The 20885-nt window shown below is 39.5% G+C and overlaps 1 protein-coding gene and 1 long non-coding RNA gene across 3 annotated transcripts in view; both read right to left on the bottom strand.

Annotated features, from left to right (window-relative positions):
• Positions 1-2324: 2324 nt before the first annotated feature.
• LOC143889658 (uncharacterized) lies at positions 2325-5107 on the bottom strand. Its single transcript, XR_013254900.1, has 2 exons — positions 4751-5107; positions 2325-3086 (listed from the first exon to the last, which is right to left on the bottom strand). It is a non-coding gene; the product is annotated as an uncharacterized LOC143889658 (long non-coding RNA).
• A 1002-nt stretch (positions 5108-6109) lies between these two features.
• Positions 6110-20885, bottom strand: part of LOC143889657 (proline-, glutamic acid/leucine-rich protein) — a 34186-nt gene continuing 19410 nt past the window's right edge. For both annotated transcript variants that reach the window (XM_077393937.1, XM_077393938.1), the window contains exons 10-13: positions 19701-19828; positions 12075-12352; positions 7366-7609; positions 6110-7005 (exon numbers count right to left, since the gene is read on the bottom strand). In XM_077393937.1, the coding sequence (XP_077250052.1) occupies positions 6263-7005; positions 7366-7609; positions 12075-12352; positions 19701-19828 (1393 nt within the window). In that variant the 3' untranslated portion in view covers positions 6110-6262. The remainder of the gene's footprint in view (positions 7006-7365; positions 7610-12074; positions 12353-19700; positions 19829-20885) is intronic.

Raw genomic sequence — 20885 nt, 5'->3', positions numbered from 1 at the left:
AGGCCTCTTTGGAAGCTATTAACAATATCATTTCTGCCATTCAAAACTAAAAAACAATTTCATTTGCAGATAACAATTGATAAATAATCATTGTACGTTGTGGACCCATTGACATGTGTACAGTGACCAGATCAACGAATATTGTGTCGGAGAAAATCCGTGAAGTGGTTGAGAAGAAGATAAGAAGATGCTTCAAGGCGTGTAAACGCTCCCCCTACCAGTAGTGTGCAAAGGGGACCACGAACTCGCCTCCAAGATACAATGAAGCCCGGTTCCAAACCGATTGCTTGACCACGTTCTGCATTGAACGGAATAAAGCTTGAATCACCTTTGAAATTTTCAAGTAATTGAGACCCAAGTGTTCTGTTTCTGCAGAAAACATAATACTTGAAGAGAACTTCTAAAACAGTAAAAAACAGAAATTCTGTAGGGGTATAGAGAGAGAGAGAGAGAGAGAGAGAGAGAGAGAGAATTGTGCTGGAAATAGCAATTTTGGGTATGCCAAAGTAGAAATCCGAACTCTGGCTAGAATGAGTATTTTCTACTGTTTTTATAGAGCTTCTGGTGGCTTTTTCCGTTGGGAAACACCCTTTCTAGACATCATTTCAGCGGGTTTGAATTCTGACCATTAGATCGTGTTTAATAGAGACTCTACGGTTCAGATCAATCCTGGAGTGACCGTTGGCCTATGTAAAAACCCTTCCAACTCCGTAACCGCTAGATCTCTCATCCACGGTGCAGATTGCACCCTTTAGGAACTTGACCGTTGTGTAGGAGAGAAACAATCCAATGGTCATCATCCACTAGCTGCTACACCACGATCCCACAGTTCGGATCGCACCCGCTCATGCACTATCCATTGGAGCCCGTAGGCCTGCTGGGCCAACCGTTGGGCCTGAACTCAGGCCCAACCCAACCAAACCATTCGGTCTATCCACTTGACCAATCCAAGTCGATCTTGATCCAACGATTCGGATCAAATCGGAAAAAATGAAAGTGCAAAGTGAGCTTAAAAAAGCGCCACTATGTGCCCTATAGCCCATTGCTCACACGCGCGCAAACGATGTGTTGCATCGTCCCGCGGTTCAACCCAAGGCTGAGACCCATTGTGCACCATAATAAAGAAGAGAAAAGAGTAAGGCTTTATAAGCTCAACTTTTTCTTTCTTATGAGTCGGTATGGGACTATCTTTTTTACACTACTTTTGCACTCTTCTCTTTCTCTTGCAAAAAGTAAATCTTTCTAAAGAAAAAATTTTCCTTTTCCAAAACACACTTAGCAAATATTTTCCAAACAATTTCTTTTGACCAAAAAATAAGATTTTGATTTAACATATTGTTCCCCATCACAAGCTCGCCCTATTGCTCTTTGACCCATCCTTATCATATGAGTCTGGACCTTTGACAATGCTCAATTAAAAATACGCCTCTTAAGGGTTAAGGTGTCTTTAAGTCTTTGATTTTTGCATAGCTCAATCTTGTGAATGAGATTTCCATTCAGTATGAGGTCAACTTTCCCGACTACTAAGGACATGCCATGTCTGCACTAAGTCATGCCTGTTTTTGTTCATCAATAACAATCTCTATTTTCAAATAATCTTACTTGAAACAATCTCTATTAGTATTTTCAAATAATTTTACTTGAAAACACTTGCACATAAAGATTAGGTTAATAGCCTTTCCACCCATTTTCCTAAGAATGATGACTTTATTTTCAGGAAAAGACTAACAAAAGGGGGAATTCTCGGGGGAAAAAGCAAGAGAGGAAGGTATTCAAGAAAGGGGCTGAAGTCATTCTTAGGAAAAGACAACAAAAGAGGTGGAAATGCATTCATTCTTGGGAAAAGACAAACAAGAGAACAGGGGTGTTCATATCATTTCCCATAAGATTTTTTTTTTTTGAAAAGTAAATTTCCCATAAGATCATATTCAAATAATTCTTAGAGGTATTCGAGAAAGGTGGTGTTCATATCATTCCCATAAGATTATATGCCTATAATTCCTAGAGGTATCCAAGAAAGTGGGTGCACGCATCTGTCCCACAACATCATATGCAAATAATCCTCATAGGTATCCAAGAAAGTGGGTGTTCATATCATTTCCCACAAGATTATAAGCAATTAATCCTATGAGGTATCCAAGAAAGTGGGTGCACATATAATTTCCCACAAGATTACATGCAAATAATCCTTAGGTATTCAAGAAAGTGGGTGTATATATCATTTCCCATGAGATTATATGCAAATAATTCTTAGAGGTATCCATCCAAGAAAGGTGGTGTACATATCATTAGCCATAAGATTATATACAAATAATTCTTAGAGGTATCAAGTAAAGCAGCACACCAAACCAACCATCATCATTTCAGAAAGAATGGGTAAAATACCCATCAAAGTTAACCAAAGCAAATGGAGAGAAGAGCAACATATAAAAGAAAGAATGGACAAAAGCAATGTATACCCAAGAAAGAAATGAAAAAAAAAAGAAGAGAAAGAAGCAAAGAAGTGAATTCATGCTTTCACTTAAGCAAAAGAAACATCACCAGAGCAAACACTCACAACCCTCATTGCATTGTTCAACTCTAGTATCCTCACCCTATCCTTCATCCTATCCAATTCCACTTCCATAGATATCAACCTCTCCTTCAACATCACACCCTCTTCCTCTAAATGGGCTAATTGATGATCCTGTTTCCTAATCCTCCAAGCTAGCAATTTGGGTACAATTCTAGAATTTGGTACTGAACACACAATCCCAAATTGCCCTCGACCCAATTCTTCTGATTCGTCAGTTTCTTCACCCCTCAGCCTTAGCCCTAACAACCCTTTCATGGAACCATATTTGTCTAAAACAGGTGAAGATGATGGCTCCTGAATTGGAGAAATGAGATGGTTCCCTTTAGCCCTTATGATATAAGATGTTGTGTTGAGGGGTGCATTAGGGGCAATAAGGTTGAATTGGAATTTCTTAAATGGCCTTTTGGTCTTGAAATTGTTTTTCTTCTTAAAGTTATCTGAAGCCCATCTCTTGTTATTACATCTCTGTTTCAGCTTCCCATAACCACACCCTCCTCCCATTTTGTATGGCCTGAAAATATTCAAAAAAAGCTTGCATTAGATAAGAGCTAAAAAAACCCACAAGTAAAAGACAAACAAATAGGTGTGGAAATATCACTTCCCTATTTTAAAAGGTTTCATCTTATCCTGTTGTATTACTATTTAACACCGGTCAATGGCTATCACAATTTCCAAAAAAGCAAATTAAGAAAGAAAAGACATAGTTAGTTAGTGCAAATATCAAAATACCGTAGTGCTAATATCAGTAGCCTTAATTTATGACTCTCTAGTCTCTACAAAGTACAGAGCGGGGAAATGCAGGAGTTTTCCTAAAAAATATTTTCTGCCAGTAATATTTTTCCGGCAATCTGAAATGATAACGCCACTCCCTTTTGTTTGTTTTTGCGATAAAAATGATAATTCCACTCGTGCGCAGAGATTTCTATTTTGTCCTTTACACCTGTCTCGATAGCATCGGATGATTATTATCGATGGTGGGCCCACCAGGTCTACGGCCTTGATTACTCCCAGGCGGTGGGGATAAAAAAGATCTAAACAAGTGGGTGGCAATATCAATTACCCAAACAGAATAACAATAATAGAGGCTAATGATATTGGCACTTCCACATTTCAGAAATTGCACAAACTCGGCTTGGCTTCTCTTTTATTTTTAAACGGGCGTCCCAGAGCCTTTCGCGAACTGTGATAATAGCCTTTGATATAAATAATAAGAGACAAGATAGGTTAGTGCAGTTACCAAAAGCAAGAGTGCCAATATCAGTATTCTTCGAAAAGTAATGTTCGGCTTACGCCTTTGGATGATCTAAACCGTCCATTTAATGGGCCACAACGTAAATAGGTTGTGCCCCCAAAAAGAAAAAAAAATTCATTTCCATATGATGATCCTAGCCCTCGATCTATCGCATATTTTGGAAACCTCTATAGATCGAGGGTCGAGATCATCCTATGGATATGAATTTTTTAGCACAACCTATTTCCATTGTGGCCTATGAAATGGACGGTTTGGATCATCCTATGGTGTAAGCCGTACAGTGCTTTTCGAAAAATACTGGACTAAACGAGCTTAAACTGTATAAAATCTCGAAAATAAAACAAAGGGCGATGACTTTTTCACCCCCCCTTAGGATAATACGCCCCGGTTAGCGTGATTTGACGTCAAAAAAGCGTTAAAGTTAGCCCACAATTCACGCTAACTGGGGGGTATCATCCTACAGTGGCGTGGGTGAAAAAACTATCTCCCTAATAAAATATGGATATATCTTTTACGATTAAATTAGGCAGATGATTTTTTCACCCCATGTTGGATTATGCGCCCCCTGTAATGTGATTTGACGTCAAAAACCGTTAAAGTCTGCCCGTTAGAGTGGGGCGCATAATCCTACAGGAGGGGGGCGAAAAAATCATCTACCTTTAACTATTCTCTAGCATATTCCTGAAGAAAAAAAAACCCCTTCCTCTCGCATCTCTCAAAAAACAGAGAGAGAGAAAAAAAAAATCGTAATAATTACGATAAAAAGAAAAAAGAGTAAAATCTGAGGAGAACAAAAACCCTAATTTGAGCTGAGAAAAACCCTAATCTCCGGAAAACAAATCGATTCTCAATCTTCTGTTTTTGCAGCACAAATCGAACATAAAAGAAATGAGAATAAGTAAATAAAGACAAAAAAAAGAGACCGAGATGTTTATTTTTCTCGCTTGAGTTCTTCAGAGCCTTCGTGTGAAGAGATCTGCAACAGCTTCAGCTAGAAAAAATAAAGCTCTTGAGAATAGCGTTATCAATCTCAAGAAACCGATCAGTGAAGGCATATCCGTCCGATCAAGATCCGTTCTTATTGGCCGTCGGATTGATTTTTCTTCCCTCTCTCTCTCTCTCGCTCTTTCTCTGTTTTCTGTTTTTGGAAGGAGGAGATGTGGATTCTAAAAACGGCTTCCTCGTTTTCTTTTCGAGGCTTAGAAAAAGATGGGACGTTTTTAAACCGTTGGATTGAATTTGAACGGACGGTTTAAAAACGTTTTTGAACACCACGTCGATCTTATCGCATCTAGAGAAAGAGAGAGAGAGAATTACTTTTTGAACGTCATTGTTTTTTGTTTAGAGTGTGGTCCCACTGCCACGTGTACGATGATCAGGTCTATAGTCATCGGAAGATTTTAGACCCTTGATCTTTAAGATTATGATCACACCAAGACGTTTATCTGTTGATTGCCACGTCAGCCCTAGAAGATAAATGATTCACTATCAATGACTAAAGGGGTGCAAATGTAGTTGACGTTAGAAAAATCCAGTGGCTTTGATTGCCACGTACACTGGCACTGGGTGTCCCGGTGATCAAAAGGGGTGTAAATATCACTTCCCAAAGTTTTTCATTACCTAGTGAATAAAGACATTGATTTTATAATCAAGGATTTTACAATCCTGGATTATAAAATCCTCGCATCCCAACGGCCCATTAAGGTTTCGATCCATAGACACATTACCAGGATCCATAGACTTCGAATCATAGGATGATCCAAACCCTTCATTTGTTGGCCCACATGTGAATAGGTTGTACCCCCTAGAATTGACCCTTCAATCGATCTATAGAGGCTTCTATAATCTTGTTGGTTTATTTATGCTGTGAGCCAACAAATGAACGGTTTGGATCATCCTATGAAGTGGGCCCATTGTTCTGTTTGTGAGTTAGGGTTTTTTGAAGACACAGCGAGAGAGAGAGAGAGAGAGAGAGAGAGAGAGAGAGAGAGAGAGAGAGAGAGAGAGAGAGAGAGAGAGAGAGAGAGAGTTCTTGCTGCTGCTGCAAGTTGAGCAGCAAGGTCGAGGAGCAGCGAGGGTGAAGGCAATTGCCACAAATATTGATTTCCAAATAATGTCTTGCAGAACAGATTTGAAAATAGGATTTTTTTTCCATTGTTGTAGCTGAATTGGAAATCCAAGGACCTGATCCAGTTCCAAATCTCAACTGCAAATGAGAGAAATCTAAATCTAAATCTTGTGGGGATCCAAACATTTCCTTAATGTAGAAAGGCGAAAGGACAAACATAAAAGTAATGTTAGAAAGATTAGATATTGAGAGAGAACGAGAGCCCGCTGGATCAAAATTGCGCATACAACTCTACATAAGTTACTCGTATCCAAAGAAATAATACATATTTTTCCTATGTGTGTTAACCAAATTCTCATGTGATTTGCTAATCTGAATCTGGATCACCATCAACAATATCTGGTAAAGAATACTGAGAGTCGGAATCAGAACCATACATCAGCCCCTTCCCCTTATCAGAAACAGGTAAAACTCCGGCAGAAACAGAGCTACATTTCTTAGGATTCGACACATCACTGGGTGAAAGTATGACAGAATTGGTGGATAAAACACCAGCACAAGATTTGACACCATTACCAGATAAAACACGGTCACCATTGTTGGAAACTGGTACTTCAAGCTGCTCTGAATCAACCATATTTTCATCCCTATTCGCCCCAACTATCTCCATATTGATACTGTTGTTTGGCCCCTCAGTTCCTTCTACCAGAGCCTCAGCACCATTTGAAACATCACTGCAGAGCTTTTCCGATGGAGGAACTTCAATAACTGGCCTTACATCCTTCTCAGCGGGGCCATTGGCATTTTCAATTTGCTTATCTTGTGGTTCGCTAGTGTCGGCTCCGGTTTCTTCTCCATTCCCAAGCCAACTCTCATACAAGTCATCATCTGGGTCAAAGTCATCCACCCCTCTTGAAAAAGGTGTACTGGGCTTATGACTGCTTGAAAATATGTTGTCTGGAAACCTGCGTTTATGTCCTTCATCCAAAGTACTGTAGTTACCAGCTGGAAATTCCGATAAGGGAAGCGCCCGAGGATGGATGAGTACTTCTAAGGCCAAGAGAGCATGTGCACAGAATTCTGCGAGCTTTGTTCCCGCCTCTTGTTTGCCTGAAAATATTTCCGCAATTCTAGTTCCGTGAGTACTGTTCTACTGAAAATATTTCCACAATTCTAGTTCCGTGAGTACTGTTCTACATATCCACCTTGCTGCAATTTTACTGGCAATGAAAGAGATATCTTTTGATTGAGGAATGCTATAAACTCAGTGGCGCCCTTGCAAAAATTGGATGAAAGGGCACCCACATTGTTAGAATGTCACCAAAGTGCATTTAATGTTCTTTGACTTTTACGCGTTATAAATGCACTCTGGTCTTGTTCCACCAATGGGGGTGCCCTTTCATCTGATTTTTGCAAGGGCACCCTTGAGTTCAGCATTCCTCCTTTCGATAACATGTTAAAAAGGTTTACCTCTACGGAAAAGTTCCAGCCCTTGAGATAAATATGGGGGGCGAACACGGGCAGGAGATAGAAGAGATGCCAAAAGCGCACGTAATGCAGCGAGCTGGAACTCAGCTCGAGATGTGTTTGGTTCATCCGACAGGGAAATTCTCTTGTCCTCATTGGGCCATCCTGCATCACAAGCATTTGTTGCCACAGTTATCAGGAGATGATCAACATCTGACCGCCAACACTCTGATCTCAAAGCACCACCCTGTGAAAATTTTAAGAACATTTTATATCCATTAATCGAGATGTACACCTCATGTGGAAATTCTGTAATGAATCACAAAAACTAAAAATCAAGGAGTCCTACAGGAACGCTAAACATGTAACCTGCCTATCTTTGGTAGGAAATACAAGTTAAATAATAAACTAATGATATTGCATAACCGGAGGGGCATACACTGCCAAAATTAAAAGCAAGTGATGATGATAAACTTTTGTAGAGACTAGAGAGTGATCAAGATGATCTTGTTTAGTGAACTTAGTCAGACTCACAGCAAGAATGGATAACTTATTTACATACTATTGATAACTAGAAGCAGTTTCTACTTATGAGCACTGATTGGAACCATTGCAAAATAAAATACATTTAATATAGTTTTGCACTGAAGAAGCATCTTGGACTTCCGGCAGATGTATTTTATAGAACCATCAGCTATGTGACAAATACATTATTTTTTTTAAGAAAACATTGTACTATACATGTTGGGTATACCGCAACAAGACTATTAGGAATTAATTTTAAATCCTCTCCATTTATACATGTTGAATTATTCATATATGTGCTGCTATTTATCTAGATATCTCTTTTGGAGCTTCTCTATTTTAATTCCAGCCATGCGTATCCCAACTAATGAAAAAGTGTTCTCCAAGTTTATAAAATCAAAAAGATTAAGGACAAGAGAGGCAACATCCTGATTGTCAAGGACGCCTTTACAACTGCATCCGAGGTCCTTTATTACCAATTCCTAAAAGCTGGATCATAATTGGAAGCAAAGAGCAACAGCAGAGAACATGCCATTTCATAAGCCACGTAACCTATTCAACACATCTTTCTAAAGAGAGAACTGAGGAGAAGAAGATTAAGGTAATTAATAAGTAATAGCATGCATCTCATCAACACAAAAGCACAGAAAAAAATGCATACACAGTCCAATGATATAAAACAGTGTAGAGTCAAGTATGGAATTCAACTTCACGTAAACATGTTGATGAAAATCTTTGGATGTACACATCAGTCGCTTAGGACTCAAGGTTGTGTACCAATCACCATGTGATTTAAGTGTGTACAATCAAGTTGAATACTAAATTTCATGCCGAGTTTATTCACTACCATCAAATGAAGACTAACTACAATTGCCTATCTCTGCATCTATATTAAGCCTATAATTCAGATCATGAAGAGGTCAGCTAATGAAGCTGATAAGTTGGGAAAAAGGAGTGGAGAAGGAGGATGGCGAGATGAAGAGCACCTATATGTTAAGATTAAGAATTTCACTGAACTTTTGGATCTTTTACAAAGACAGTCAATCGGTGCTTATAAAGAGCACCTACATGATAAACATTGAATCAAATCTAATCAAATCTAGATAACTATGGAAAGAGATTATTCCAACTCAATCTAGTTGCCTGATCTATATAGATTACCCAAACTAACCAACTTGCTTAATCTATACCAAGATAATCCAACGGTTAACACGCCCCCTCAAACGTATATTGATTGAAAATCTATATACGTTTGCTTACAATAAAAATTCCCAAATTGATTACAATAAAATGTCCCCACTACACTTAGCAGTGCAATCCACACCAAGCTGATGAAGGTCCGTCAACATTGATTGATGCTTCTTGCCGAATGTACGCCGGAGCCGGTTGCCAAAAGGGAGCAACAATGGGTTAGATGAGACTCAAGGCCTCCATGGGCGAGTCAACATAAAAACGGTCACTATGGACCTCGCCAAAATTGGCGAGAAAGGGCCTCCATGAGCAAAACATCATGGTTAGGATTTGAAACTACTCTCTCAGGCACGCACCCCAAGGGTCCGAGGCATATACCTCAATGGACTGAAGCACCTCAACTAAGTAGAGTAGCTACTATTTCAGGCACGCACCCCAAGGATCAGAGGCATATACCTCAATGGACTGAAGCACCTCAACTGAAATAGTTTAGAGAATGGAGATTTGAGTCATAAAAAGAGCGACAACTAGCGGCTCAATGGCAACAATTATTGGCGAACATCAAAGAATAAGGGGTGCAAATATCAATCATGAGGGATAAAAAAATGAGGTGTCTAAAGGAAAATGGTAGATTTTAGATGCAATAAGGAAAATCTAATGGAAGGAAAGTGGGTGAGGCTATCAAAGGCAAGGGGGCGAGGATATTGATTTAGGGTGTGAAGTAGAAAGAGACGAATTCTAATTTTTCACCCCTTTTTTTTACAGCTATGTTCCCCTCGCATGCCCTCTGTAGCTATGATTTGACTCGTCAAACACTCTCATCATGACTTGATGGCAGATGAGAAAACCCTGCAACTTCTTCTCACATGCAGCCTTCTAACATAATCAATGCCTAGATGACCATCAACAAACGCCGTGTATATATATGGTCAAAGCAAAGGCAAGGGAAGAAACGAAGTCCCAGTAGAGTACTAGGGTCATCCCATCTGAGTCACCCATTTATACAATTTTCAGATCAACATGAATCCCTCCAGAACCCAATACCTGAATGGGCTTCCACCATTCCGGTATCCTGGTGGCCTAGACCCATGTTCCAAGCCCATAGAAAGCACCCATCACTATCTCGTATCCGGTGGTGTGGAGCGCCTTGGGCAGAATGGGTGCCACTCCTGATACACCCATGCCGGAAAAGAACACCCACACACATGCTCCGGTATTCGGGGTTCAGAAAGAAAGTGCGATGAGGCGGGTGATTTGCTAGAATAGAGAAGGATACAAGATGCTTGTGTCTTAGTCTACAAGAGAAAGAAGATGGGTTTCCATTTCTATCAAGTCTGGCGTGTAAAAGGTAAGATGACAGGTTAGTAATCGCAGCGGTGAGATCCTTGGTGGCCCGGCAGACAGCCGTCCGCCGGAGAATGAAACTCCGTGCACTGTGCTCAGCACCCGGTCGGATCGGGAAGCTTGGATACCATGTTAAGATTAGGAATTTCATTGAACTTTTGGATCTTTTACAAAGACAGTCAATCGGTGCTTATAAAGAGCACCTACATTATAAACATAGAATCAAATCTAGATAACAATGGGAAGAGATTATTCCAACTCAATCTAGTTGTCTAATCTATATAGATTACCCAAACTAACCAACTTGCTTAATCTATACCAAGATAATCCAACGGTCTAGATCTGACAAAACTTAACAATATATATATATATATATATATATATATATATATATATAGAGAGAGAGAGAGAGAGAGAGAGAGAGAGAGAGAACATTTCACTACCTTAAAATACAGTGGGGGCCCACATTGTTTGGGTGATCCAAACAATTCATTTGAATGGTCCTCACATAGATAGGGTGTCCACAAAAAATCAGATCCATAGGATCATCCTAACCATTCAAACTATGGAGGCAAAAAATGGACTAATTTGTGAAGGTTTACACACGTCCATTTTACCTCCACAAATCGTAGGGTTGGGATGATCCTATGGATCTGATTTTTTGTGGACACCCTATCTATGTGAGGACCATTCAAATGAATTGTTTGGATCACCCAAACAATGTGGGCCCCCACTGTATTTTAAGGTAGTGTGTAGGTAACTTACCTACACAAGTGTAGGAAATGTTCTCTCATATATATATATATATATATATATATATATATATATATATATAGAGAGAGAGAGAGAGAGAGAGAGAGGAGGGCGATTGTTTTGGGTTTTGCTGCACATATTGTGGGGGAGGTCTGACTGTTTTGCTTTGGATGAAATCATTGCTTAAAGAAAAAAAAATGTTAAACGCGTCAATATTGCCTTCCTTTTCTGCTAAAAGATATTTCCTCCAACAAACCAAGAGGTACTCCAACGCATTCAAGATTAGTAGACTGGAATTTCACAACTTTAACGTACTTGTTGCAGCAACAGCTATTACTTGCTTCTTTCCAACAAATTTAATTATTTACAATAAATAGAAATCATGTTTCTGAAACCACAAAGTACAGCCACCTTGCCCCCAGGACTTGTAACATCACCTTTCTTCTCAAAAGTGATCAAAATGCTCTAGGTTAAAAGACTCATGCTATGTGAAAATGCACAATATTAATCGAAAATTTCATTAAAAGGATGTCTCGATCAGCAATTTAGGATTCACAGAGACACTTCTAGGTCTCTTTTAATTGTTTTTTTCCCCTAGATATTTCTACCACAACCTTACACTTACTCCATGTTTTACATTTTATCCATCCTAATAGTAATTTTTTTATATGAAAATAAAACATTATATTTACTCAACCTACTAAAGATTTAATATAGTATTTATTATAATTAAAATTTCAGAATTAATTACAATATTTTGGTGAATCCAGAATCCTTCTTTTTGAGGTTTGCCGAATCCGACACTCGATACCCGTGTCGGATTCCGACGCTCGTATCCATACTGATGCAACATAGCTTACACACTAACTAATGAAAGTATCGTTACAGAAAACACATACCACAGTAACAAGAGCCTCAAGTGCCTGTAGCGCAGCTATCTGAACGGAAACCGGAGTTGTTGGTTTGTTGTTAAGTACTTCCACTTCAACAGCAACACCATTTTGATGCTCCACTGAGGACACAGAACCGTGCTTCCTTTTCCTACGGCCAGACTGCTGCAATGCCTCATTTACAACTTTTAAGTATTGGTTAGATGTCGAATCATTTCCATGAATGACAAAATGCAGATCGGCAAATGCATTGGTGATTACTTCTTGAGCCAAGTACAGAGCCATTCCTGCTCAAGATCCAACCATGCGCAAGTTATTATCAACACGTAATTTAATTTGGTTACCAAGAGAGATGAATGCCAATAAATAATAGACAGTATATATATATATATATATATATATATATATAGGTCTGCTGCAGCTCTATACATTAGCAGCAGTGGATAATGAAAGAGAATAAATATGAAGAAAGCGGTCTGGAAAGGATACATGAAAACTAGAGTTCAACAGAGATTCCTAAAGGTAAATAACACAGCAAGGATACTAAAAGTAAGATATGTAATGAAAAAGAACATGAGCATTTCAAGTAAGCAATTTGACATGAGTAAAAAAGGCTTGTCTATCTACCATTATCTACATGAACGAAAAAGAGCTCTCTTGAATGCGACAGTGATTTAGGGTTGTCACTCAACCAGGATTTTCTGCCTTAAAAATAATTAGCCTACAAAATTCCAAAGTACATGCAGTGATTAAAGCTTGGCAATTTTTTTCCAATACATGGCAAATTTTACTAAACAAAAATGAATAAATTGCTGCACATTTCCTGGCCACTTTTTTTTTTTTTTTTTTTGAATGGTAAAATATTATTAATAGGAAAAAGAGAAGCAAATTACAAAGCAAAGCCGACCAAGGGGGTCAACAAAAAGGAAAAGAAACAAAGAATTACAATAAAACAGCTCAACAAACAAGACCATCAAGGGGGGAAGAATATCAAAGAGCTCAAGCTCCAGCCTCCCCACTTGACGAACCAGATGCCCTATAAAGCTGCTCTGATCTCTGCCTCATTAGAATCCGTCGCTCCTATCGGACCTGAAAAGGCCCAAATGGTGACCCCCAGCTCGTCTCTAAGAAGACCGCCAATCCCTGAAGGGTCAAGGTTGCCCAAACTAGATCCGTCGAAGTTAATTTTTAAGGCAACCATGGGCGGTGGACTCCATTGAGGGCCACCTGTCTTTTCACGTTCACTGCTTGAACACACCACCCTCCATAACCATAACAAAGGTTATAAAGCCGAAATGAATCTAAATTTGGGGAGTGATCTAGACCACGAGATAATTAGAGCAAACAGAAACATGGTGGGGGCCTTTTTCACGCCTTTAAATACTCAAACGTTTCTTTCCTTCCAAAGCGGCCATATCGTAGCCAACAGAGATAAATTCCATAAGATCTTACCTTTCTTAAGCCAATGGAAAAATTCCCAGCAGTTGGCCAAGTCCGCCAACTCAGCGGGAAAAACCCAATCCAATCCAAACCTCTGAAGGATCCTACTCCACACATAACGAGCAAACTTACAATGCAAGAGGAGGTGGTCCACCATCTTCCCCTCCTCTATACACAAGGCACAATGATCTACTATCAACATTTTCCTATTTCTCAGTTGGTCGACAGTAAGAATCTTATTACAGACCGACGTCCATCCGAAAGCGCAAACCCTGGGAGGGGCTGGGATGCTCCAAACTTTGGCTGCCTGCAGAAACCCCGTGCACGAAGTGAGCTGATGATAGAAGGACTTGACACTGAAATCCCCTGAAGTGCACCAAATCCAAACCCTCTTGTCCGACCTTGAACAACTGATGCATTGCGAGTAGAGGATGTGAATTAAACATTGATGAAAATTGCCATGGTAAAATTCAGTTTTCTTCTAAAAATAATAGCCATATATACATAATTCTTAAACTGCATTTCTCATTTTACTTTTTAACTCTTCTCTGACCTAGGAACTAGGAAGTAAATTGTAGAATAAAACGTCTAACACTTCTAAGTGATGCAAGTTTACTCATGTCAGTCTAATGAAAACATGCATTTCCAATCTTAAAAACTTTACAGTATAAATCAGGACTTGCTACAAGAATTGTAGCATCAAAGGTATAACTCAGGACTTGCAACAAGATTAAACTTTGCAGAGATTGAATACTTGTAAAGGCAGAGAGAGAGAGAGAGAGAGAGAGAGAGAGAGAGAGAGAATGTGTTACAGATTAACCTTCAAATGTAAAAGGCACGCATCAAGGTTTGGAGTTCTACATATGTGCTTTTGATCAGAGGCACATTGATGCAAAGATAGTCATCAGAATCTTACTTGAAAAGTTGGTAAATTTGCAACCCTGTATTCAAATAGCTTACAGGGAATTTGAAGCATAATAATAGCTCCCACAACAAAGTGAAGACTAGTTTCCCACAACAAAGTGAAGACTAGTTTTTCGGTTTTCAAAAGGCAATAATTGGAGCAAATTTTCTGACAATCATCTCATAGTATCCGTCTTCCAACTTCACTAGCAAGATTTCCCCAATTCAATATAATTCTATCATTTGATCTTCGAACTCAGCATGGACATCATGCTTAGTTTCTCAACATTTTTTTTATAAAACTATCCATCATTCAAAAAAAAAAAAAAACTGTACAATTCTTTCCTAAAATAGTATTGTGGAATAGCATAATTGCAACTCCAACAGCCCTAGTAACAGACTCAATCGAAGCATAAGGTAGAGCGTTATTGTCTGGGGTGCACAGTTTCAAGGATTTTTTTTGGGAGATAGGATAGTAGAAGGTAACTCTAAAGTGGTGATACCTTGGAAGGGAATGGGGGATTGGAGATGTTGCAAATGCTCCTTTCGGGACTTTCGAAGGCGGGATGAATGTTGAAACTGCGGGAAAATTTGGTCATCTCTGGACTTTAATTTCCCAACAGCAGAGGTTGGAGTACACCATGGTGTAAAAGGCACAAATCGGGAGCGGAGTGTAGTGCTCAACGATGCTGGTGCGGAGTGTAGTGCTTAACGATGCTGATGCGGAACCTGCAGTCGTTGAAGGAGTTCCAGAAAGCCCGGATATAATCCCCTTAATCGCAATCAGCAAAGCATCTGAAAGTTCATGGGGTAGAATCTGTCCAAGTTGGTCTGGAGACGTACCAGCCCTTGAAGGGTGGCTCTGATCTAGAAGTAATGCTGGACTTCATTGAAGGTGTATAAGATTGACTTGCTGGAGGTGATTATCACTTGCCCTAGACGCAAGAACGTAACATCACACAAATCCAGATGGAAGTCAGCAATAAATTCTCCATTCTTGGAGCTTATTCCATGGGCAGAAAAATTTTCATCCTTGGAATCTGTAGACTGGTGGAGGATTTCGGGTGTTCCTCCACATGCATGATGCGAAGAGAATTTCAAGAGAATCGGACGGAAGATTGGTAAGATTGAGTCATTGGATTTCTCATGTAAATCGGGGAGGGGTTACAAATCAGCTAAAATCCAGGTAAAAACAAATGCCGAATGCCCAGTGGCGATTGCTATTCCGGTTTGTGTAGAAAACCAGACCTTATGGATTAAAGCAGAGAAGAACTCATTCATAGTTGAGGAATCGGTGGGAGGCGAACCAAGTAAGGATTCTATGGTTTCTAAGCCCTCTAAGGAAGAAGGGCAATGTGAGCCAAGAGAGCAGGAGATGTCGGATGCCTTCTCGGACCAATCACTGATTATCTGGTGAGGGATGGACGATTGGGGACGATGAGAGCGCAAGTTAGCCAAAGGATGGAAGAGGCGTACGATAGCAGAGGGGCGCACGATATGGAGAGCTTTGAATTTCGAAATACAAGGACAGATGCCGCAGATTCATTGAAGCTCCCAATTGAGGCGGGTCATTCTAGAAAAGCGCCTTGTAACATGTCATTGAATGATGGGTTTGCTCAAATTCAATCCTCGTCTCTGCCATCTCAAGTAATGCAAGTGGTATCCAGCTGTCCACTAGCGGTTATTGCAGGTTGCGATCGAAGAGCAATTAACACCTGTAGGTTATCTGATGGTTCTCGAGATGGAGTTATTGCTGAACTGAAGGATACGGATTCGGCTGAGATAAGTGACCAGACGGCGTCAATCCACGACGTCGGAATCGCTTAAAAGGGTTCCACTGGTTGATGCTTTGCAGATGGCGGGGCAAGATCCATCTATTCAGACAGTGGAGGCAGAGGGCATGAATAATGGGGATTTGGTTTTAAATTCAGTAAGACGAGATCTGGATTCTCCCTCCTCAGATATATTCAAGGATCCAAACTTTGTGTTGCCTCTCAGAATTAGGGCGCTTTTCGAGAACATAAAATATTGTCTTTTTTGCAGCCAGGTTGATGAGTTGTCAATGGATAAGGACATGGATGATGAGCTTGTCGCCATGAATGCTACGGGTAACAATCTCGGCACGCTGCATAAGAACGATGTTGTTTGCACCCGAAAGACTTTCATGGAGATCAAAAACAGGGATCGAGCTGGGAAACATAAATCAAAAAGCTTGGGAAAAGGAAAAAAGGAGGACAAAGACTCGCGACGCGCGAAGGCTAGAGGGTATTGTGGGAGGGGCACTCGTTTTCTCAAAAGAAGATCATAATTTGGAAGATTAGGGGTTTGGGGACGAAGAGGAAGAAGATGAAGGCAAAGGACATACGCCATAGGAGAAAACCTGACAATTTTTTATATCATTGAATCTAAAATTCGGGGGTAGCAGAGAATTCTATCAATGAGATTTGGGGTCGAAACAATCGTCAATGGTGCTCATAAGATGTAGTCGGAACCGTTGGGGGTATTATCGTTGTCTGGAAGGATGACTTATTCTGATTAGATGAGCAAATGATTTCAGATATCAAGGACCTCGTTCGCTAAATCAGATCGATGATAGCACTAGGAGGAGGTCGGCAAATGTGATGGTAGACTACCTGGCCAAAGAAGGTGTTTTTCCTGGTCACAAGTGTCTTTATTGCACCTGACAGGGAGGTTCACTGAATTGTATTCAGGGGGTTGTATTATTGAATGGGTGTTATTATCATGGATATCGGGTACAACTTCTAGGAAGATCATAGAATTTGAAATTTTAGTGTTTTTGTTTGGACTGGTGAACGTAAAGGAGATGATGGTAAAGGGGGAATAGTTTTGGATTTTTCTTTAACGGCCATGGAGTTATTTTTCTTTAACGGCCATGGAGTTATCTCCTAGGTCCTCATATGATGTAGTTCATGTGGGACTCCTGGTCCCTTCTTCATGTAATTCTCGTATGAATTATCAATATATTTCCGTCACTTTTCAGGAAAAAAGAAAAGAAAAGAGTGGTGATACCTTGGACAAAAAGGGCGCCAGAGTAGCCATGGAAGTTAGCACTTGCCATATCAGAAATTTCGGAGTCATGAACCATTAATGACCCCCAGTTAGTTCATCAGTGGAGGTCAACCAACTCGGAAGCGGACCTATTGGCTAAGTAAGGTGTTGTTCAGAGTCGACTGCTTATCAGTGATGTGTACTCTAAAGTAGATTTGATTTGTTTCGGTTTCTAGTTTACTGTTCTGCTTGCAGAGGACAGCTCATTCCCTTGTATCTCCTCTTTGCAATGCAATTATCAGGTTTGAAAAAAAAAACTTGTAGGGGGCTTCAATCTGTTGATGAGATCCTGAACCGTGCCTTGAACCAGCCATGAAAACCCATAGAGATCAAGTTTCCTATGGATCTGAAACCAATTTGATGTACTTGTTTGTGCAGCAAGAGAATATATATATATCTGTGTGTGTGTGGATCTGCTAGCGTCCTTCGCAAAAGGCATTTCAAGGATGGTCTGTTGCATGTGACAGCAGCCACCTCGTGAATGAAGACATAATGTGCTGAAAAGTGAGCCTGTTTGGCTGCTGTCTCATGCAACAGACCATCCACGAAATGCCTTTTGCGATGGACGCTAGCTTATCCCAAGTAACAACCTCTCGAAAACCAGACTCATACCTTAAAATTGGACTTTAATTCCAATCCAAACTAAACTCAAGACAAAGTGTTTCCGAAAGTAAACTGAAATGATAATGGAAAAACCTAAACAAGAAATCCAAATCACACAATTAAACCCCTAATAAGAAACCTATTTTAGAGCAAGACTAAAAGTCAAACAAGAATGCCCTAAATCGTCAACAAGATAAAACGACAGGGAGCCAGAATTTGAATGCAAAAATATCAAAAGAGGGCCCTAAGATAACATCAACAATGCATCATGATAACATGGGTATCCTTATTTGCATCAAATATATTCCAAGAAACATGGGTGCTTATGCAAGCATAGACAGGGTATCAAACTAATTATTGGTTTATTTGGAGCAGAAAGGCAAGGCAGTGCCATGGCTATGGTACAACCTAAACTTAATAAAAGGCATGATGACAAACCGACTACTATGCCCTTGTGCCCCTATTACTACCTTACTACCTTCACCAAAATGCATCTTTTTCCTTCCTAAATTTCTAAAGCTGATTACCAAGGAGACAGACATTCCACTTTCTAATATTACCAAGCCCTAGCTCCCCCTACGTCCTTGACTTACAAACCACCTCCAATTTCACCAAGTGTTTCAATCTCTTACCCCCCACCGCACACGTACGCACACGCACACGTATGCACGCATGCGCACACCCCCCCGAGCGCGCGCGCACACACACACACACACAAAAAAAAAAAAACTCTTTTAAGGCCTTTTTATTTCCTTAGACATGAATGCGATAGAGAGACATGATGGTAAAACATTCGAAATCAATTTTCTACTGCTAATTATTATAGTTCTATGAGCCATTCACCCTCTAATGGAGAGGTAGTATAATGTGGGATTACCTTTATCAAAAAGAAGTGGCAAGTGACTTTATAGCGGTCCAGATCATAGCAAAGCTGCAATATCTTATAAGAGTGGGAATCCAACCTGAGGTGTGAATATTGATGAGACTCAGGACCTAGCTAAATAAAATTTTGATAATGTTTATAGCAATCGGGCAGAAAAGCATAGTTCAACACCTCAGCCAAGGATCGTATAACATTTGAAAACAGTTTTCTATTGTTAATTTCCACATTATAGTTCAATTTTTTGTCTTCAATATACAAGCCATAAGTGCTTCATACGACTATATTATCTTGGGCATGAAATTATATATAATCACCTTAAAAGATCTTGTTACATTTTCCCTCCTTGAGTCTTGAAAGTTGAAACACAAGTTTTTTGTCGGTAATATTGCTTCCAGAATGTAAAAATAAAATAAAATGTATTCCAAATTAGGTTTATGAAAGAGATCATAAAAGCAAACTAGTTTCACAAATTAGAGTAGCCCTGAATATGGCTTGGGAAGAGCCCATGCTCTTGGCATCCCCGGCAAGAATTGGTTTGCTTTTACCACATCCCAAAATGTTTATAAAAGTTAATAATAGATGGCAGCAAATTTTCATCTGGAAGAATCATAACTAAGCAAGTTTTGGCGAATTCAATTAACTAAGAAATAAGGGAACAAGGGTGGTAGTAAGGGAGAAACTTCACAAGAAAGTAAACACAAAAATATAGAGGAAATTTCCGAGAAATCCATGTATACCAACACCCATTGAGATCAGCAGAATCTGCATGATTGAGTAAACTTTTATCCTTACAGAAGGCAGCATGCATCTCCTGAAATACTCGGTTAGAAGTCGTACAACATCTGCTGCATGAGGTAGTAGCTGACTGCATGAGGTAAGTTTGAAGCTATAATCAGCACACAGTTCTATTGTGGTCCACTAGTCTAAGGTATAAGCAAATCAATGAACAAATAATCACAGTCACAGTCACAGCAAAGCCAACATGAATTCTACACAGGGATTTATGGTACATTTAATAATTAAATAATTTGCTCTCGGGAATTTATTGGTGGGGATTTTATATTTTTGATATCTCAGGGTTTATCGAAAAAATCATGAGCAAAAAATTAAAAATAAAATGTTTTTTTATTATTTAAACTTAACTTCGCTGGATCTAGTTTGGGGAATCCTGGGCCTTCCAGCATTTTGGTGTGGGGTGGGGGTCCTTAGGGATGAGCAAGGTTCTGTGATTTGGGCTTTCTCTGGGCCCATTGGAATTGTTGACGCTAACGAAGCTGAAGTGCGAGCGGCGCATTAGGCATAAAGCTTCTACCATCTTCTCTTTTTTTTTTTGAAAGGTAAGCTTCTACCATCTTTAAACCTCAATAATGTGGTGATTGAAGGAGACTCCCTTAATGTAATTAGATGGCTTAGGGGTTCTCATTCGGTCCCATGGAGATTCACTGCTTTTTTTGACGAGATATTTGATAGGTTGGATAGAGCTTCGGTATCTTTCACTCATGTTCGTATGTCGGCTAATGATATAGCCGATAGGCTTGCTAGAGAGGGGGTCTCTAGAGCGGAGTTGGAGTTATTTGATCGCCTTTCCCCTTGACAGCCTCCCTTTTACTTACCTTTTTTGTCTCTCTATATGTTCTCTCTTTTTTCTCTTGATCCCTTGTATTTGACCACCTCGGTCTTTTATTGGAATACAATTTTTTACCATTCAAAAAAAAATGTTTTTTATTATTTAGATAGAAAAATTATACAGTTTTTTTAGATTTTTTTGTCACCACAAACTAATTTACCAAAAAGTCAGAAAATCCTAAATATTTTTTGCACTGCAAAATCTGCAAAAAAACTGGTTATGTCGTTATTTTAAATATTGTGATATCTTTCCTATATCTTTTATAGGTTTGAAAATATCGAGATACTTGTGGCAC

The sequence above is a fragment of the Tasmannia lanceolata genome, unplaced genomic scaffold, assembly GCF_043159265.1.
Source record: "Tasmannia lanceolata isolate RefF3 unplaced genomic scaffold, GAP_Taslan_0.1 ptg000013l, whole genome shotgun sequence".
NCBI classification, from domain to species: Eukaryota; Viridiplantae; Streptophyta; class Magnoliopsida; order Canellales; family Winteraceae; genus Tasmannia; species Tasmannia lanceolata.
The sequence above is the reverse complement of the archived record's forward strand: the minus strand, read 5'-3'. Positions and strand labels throughout refer to the sequence as shown.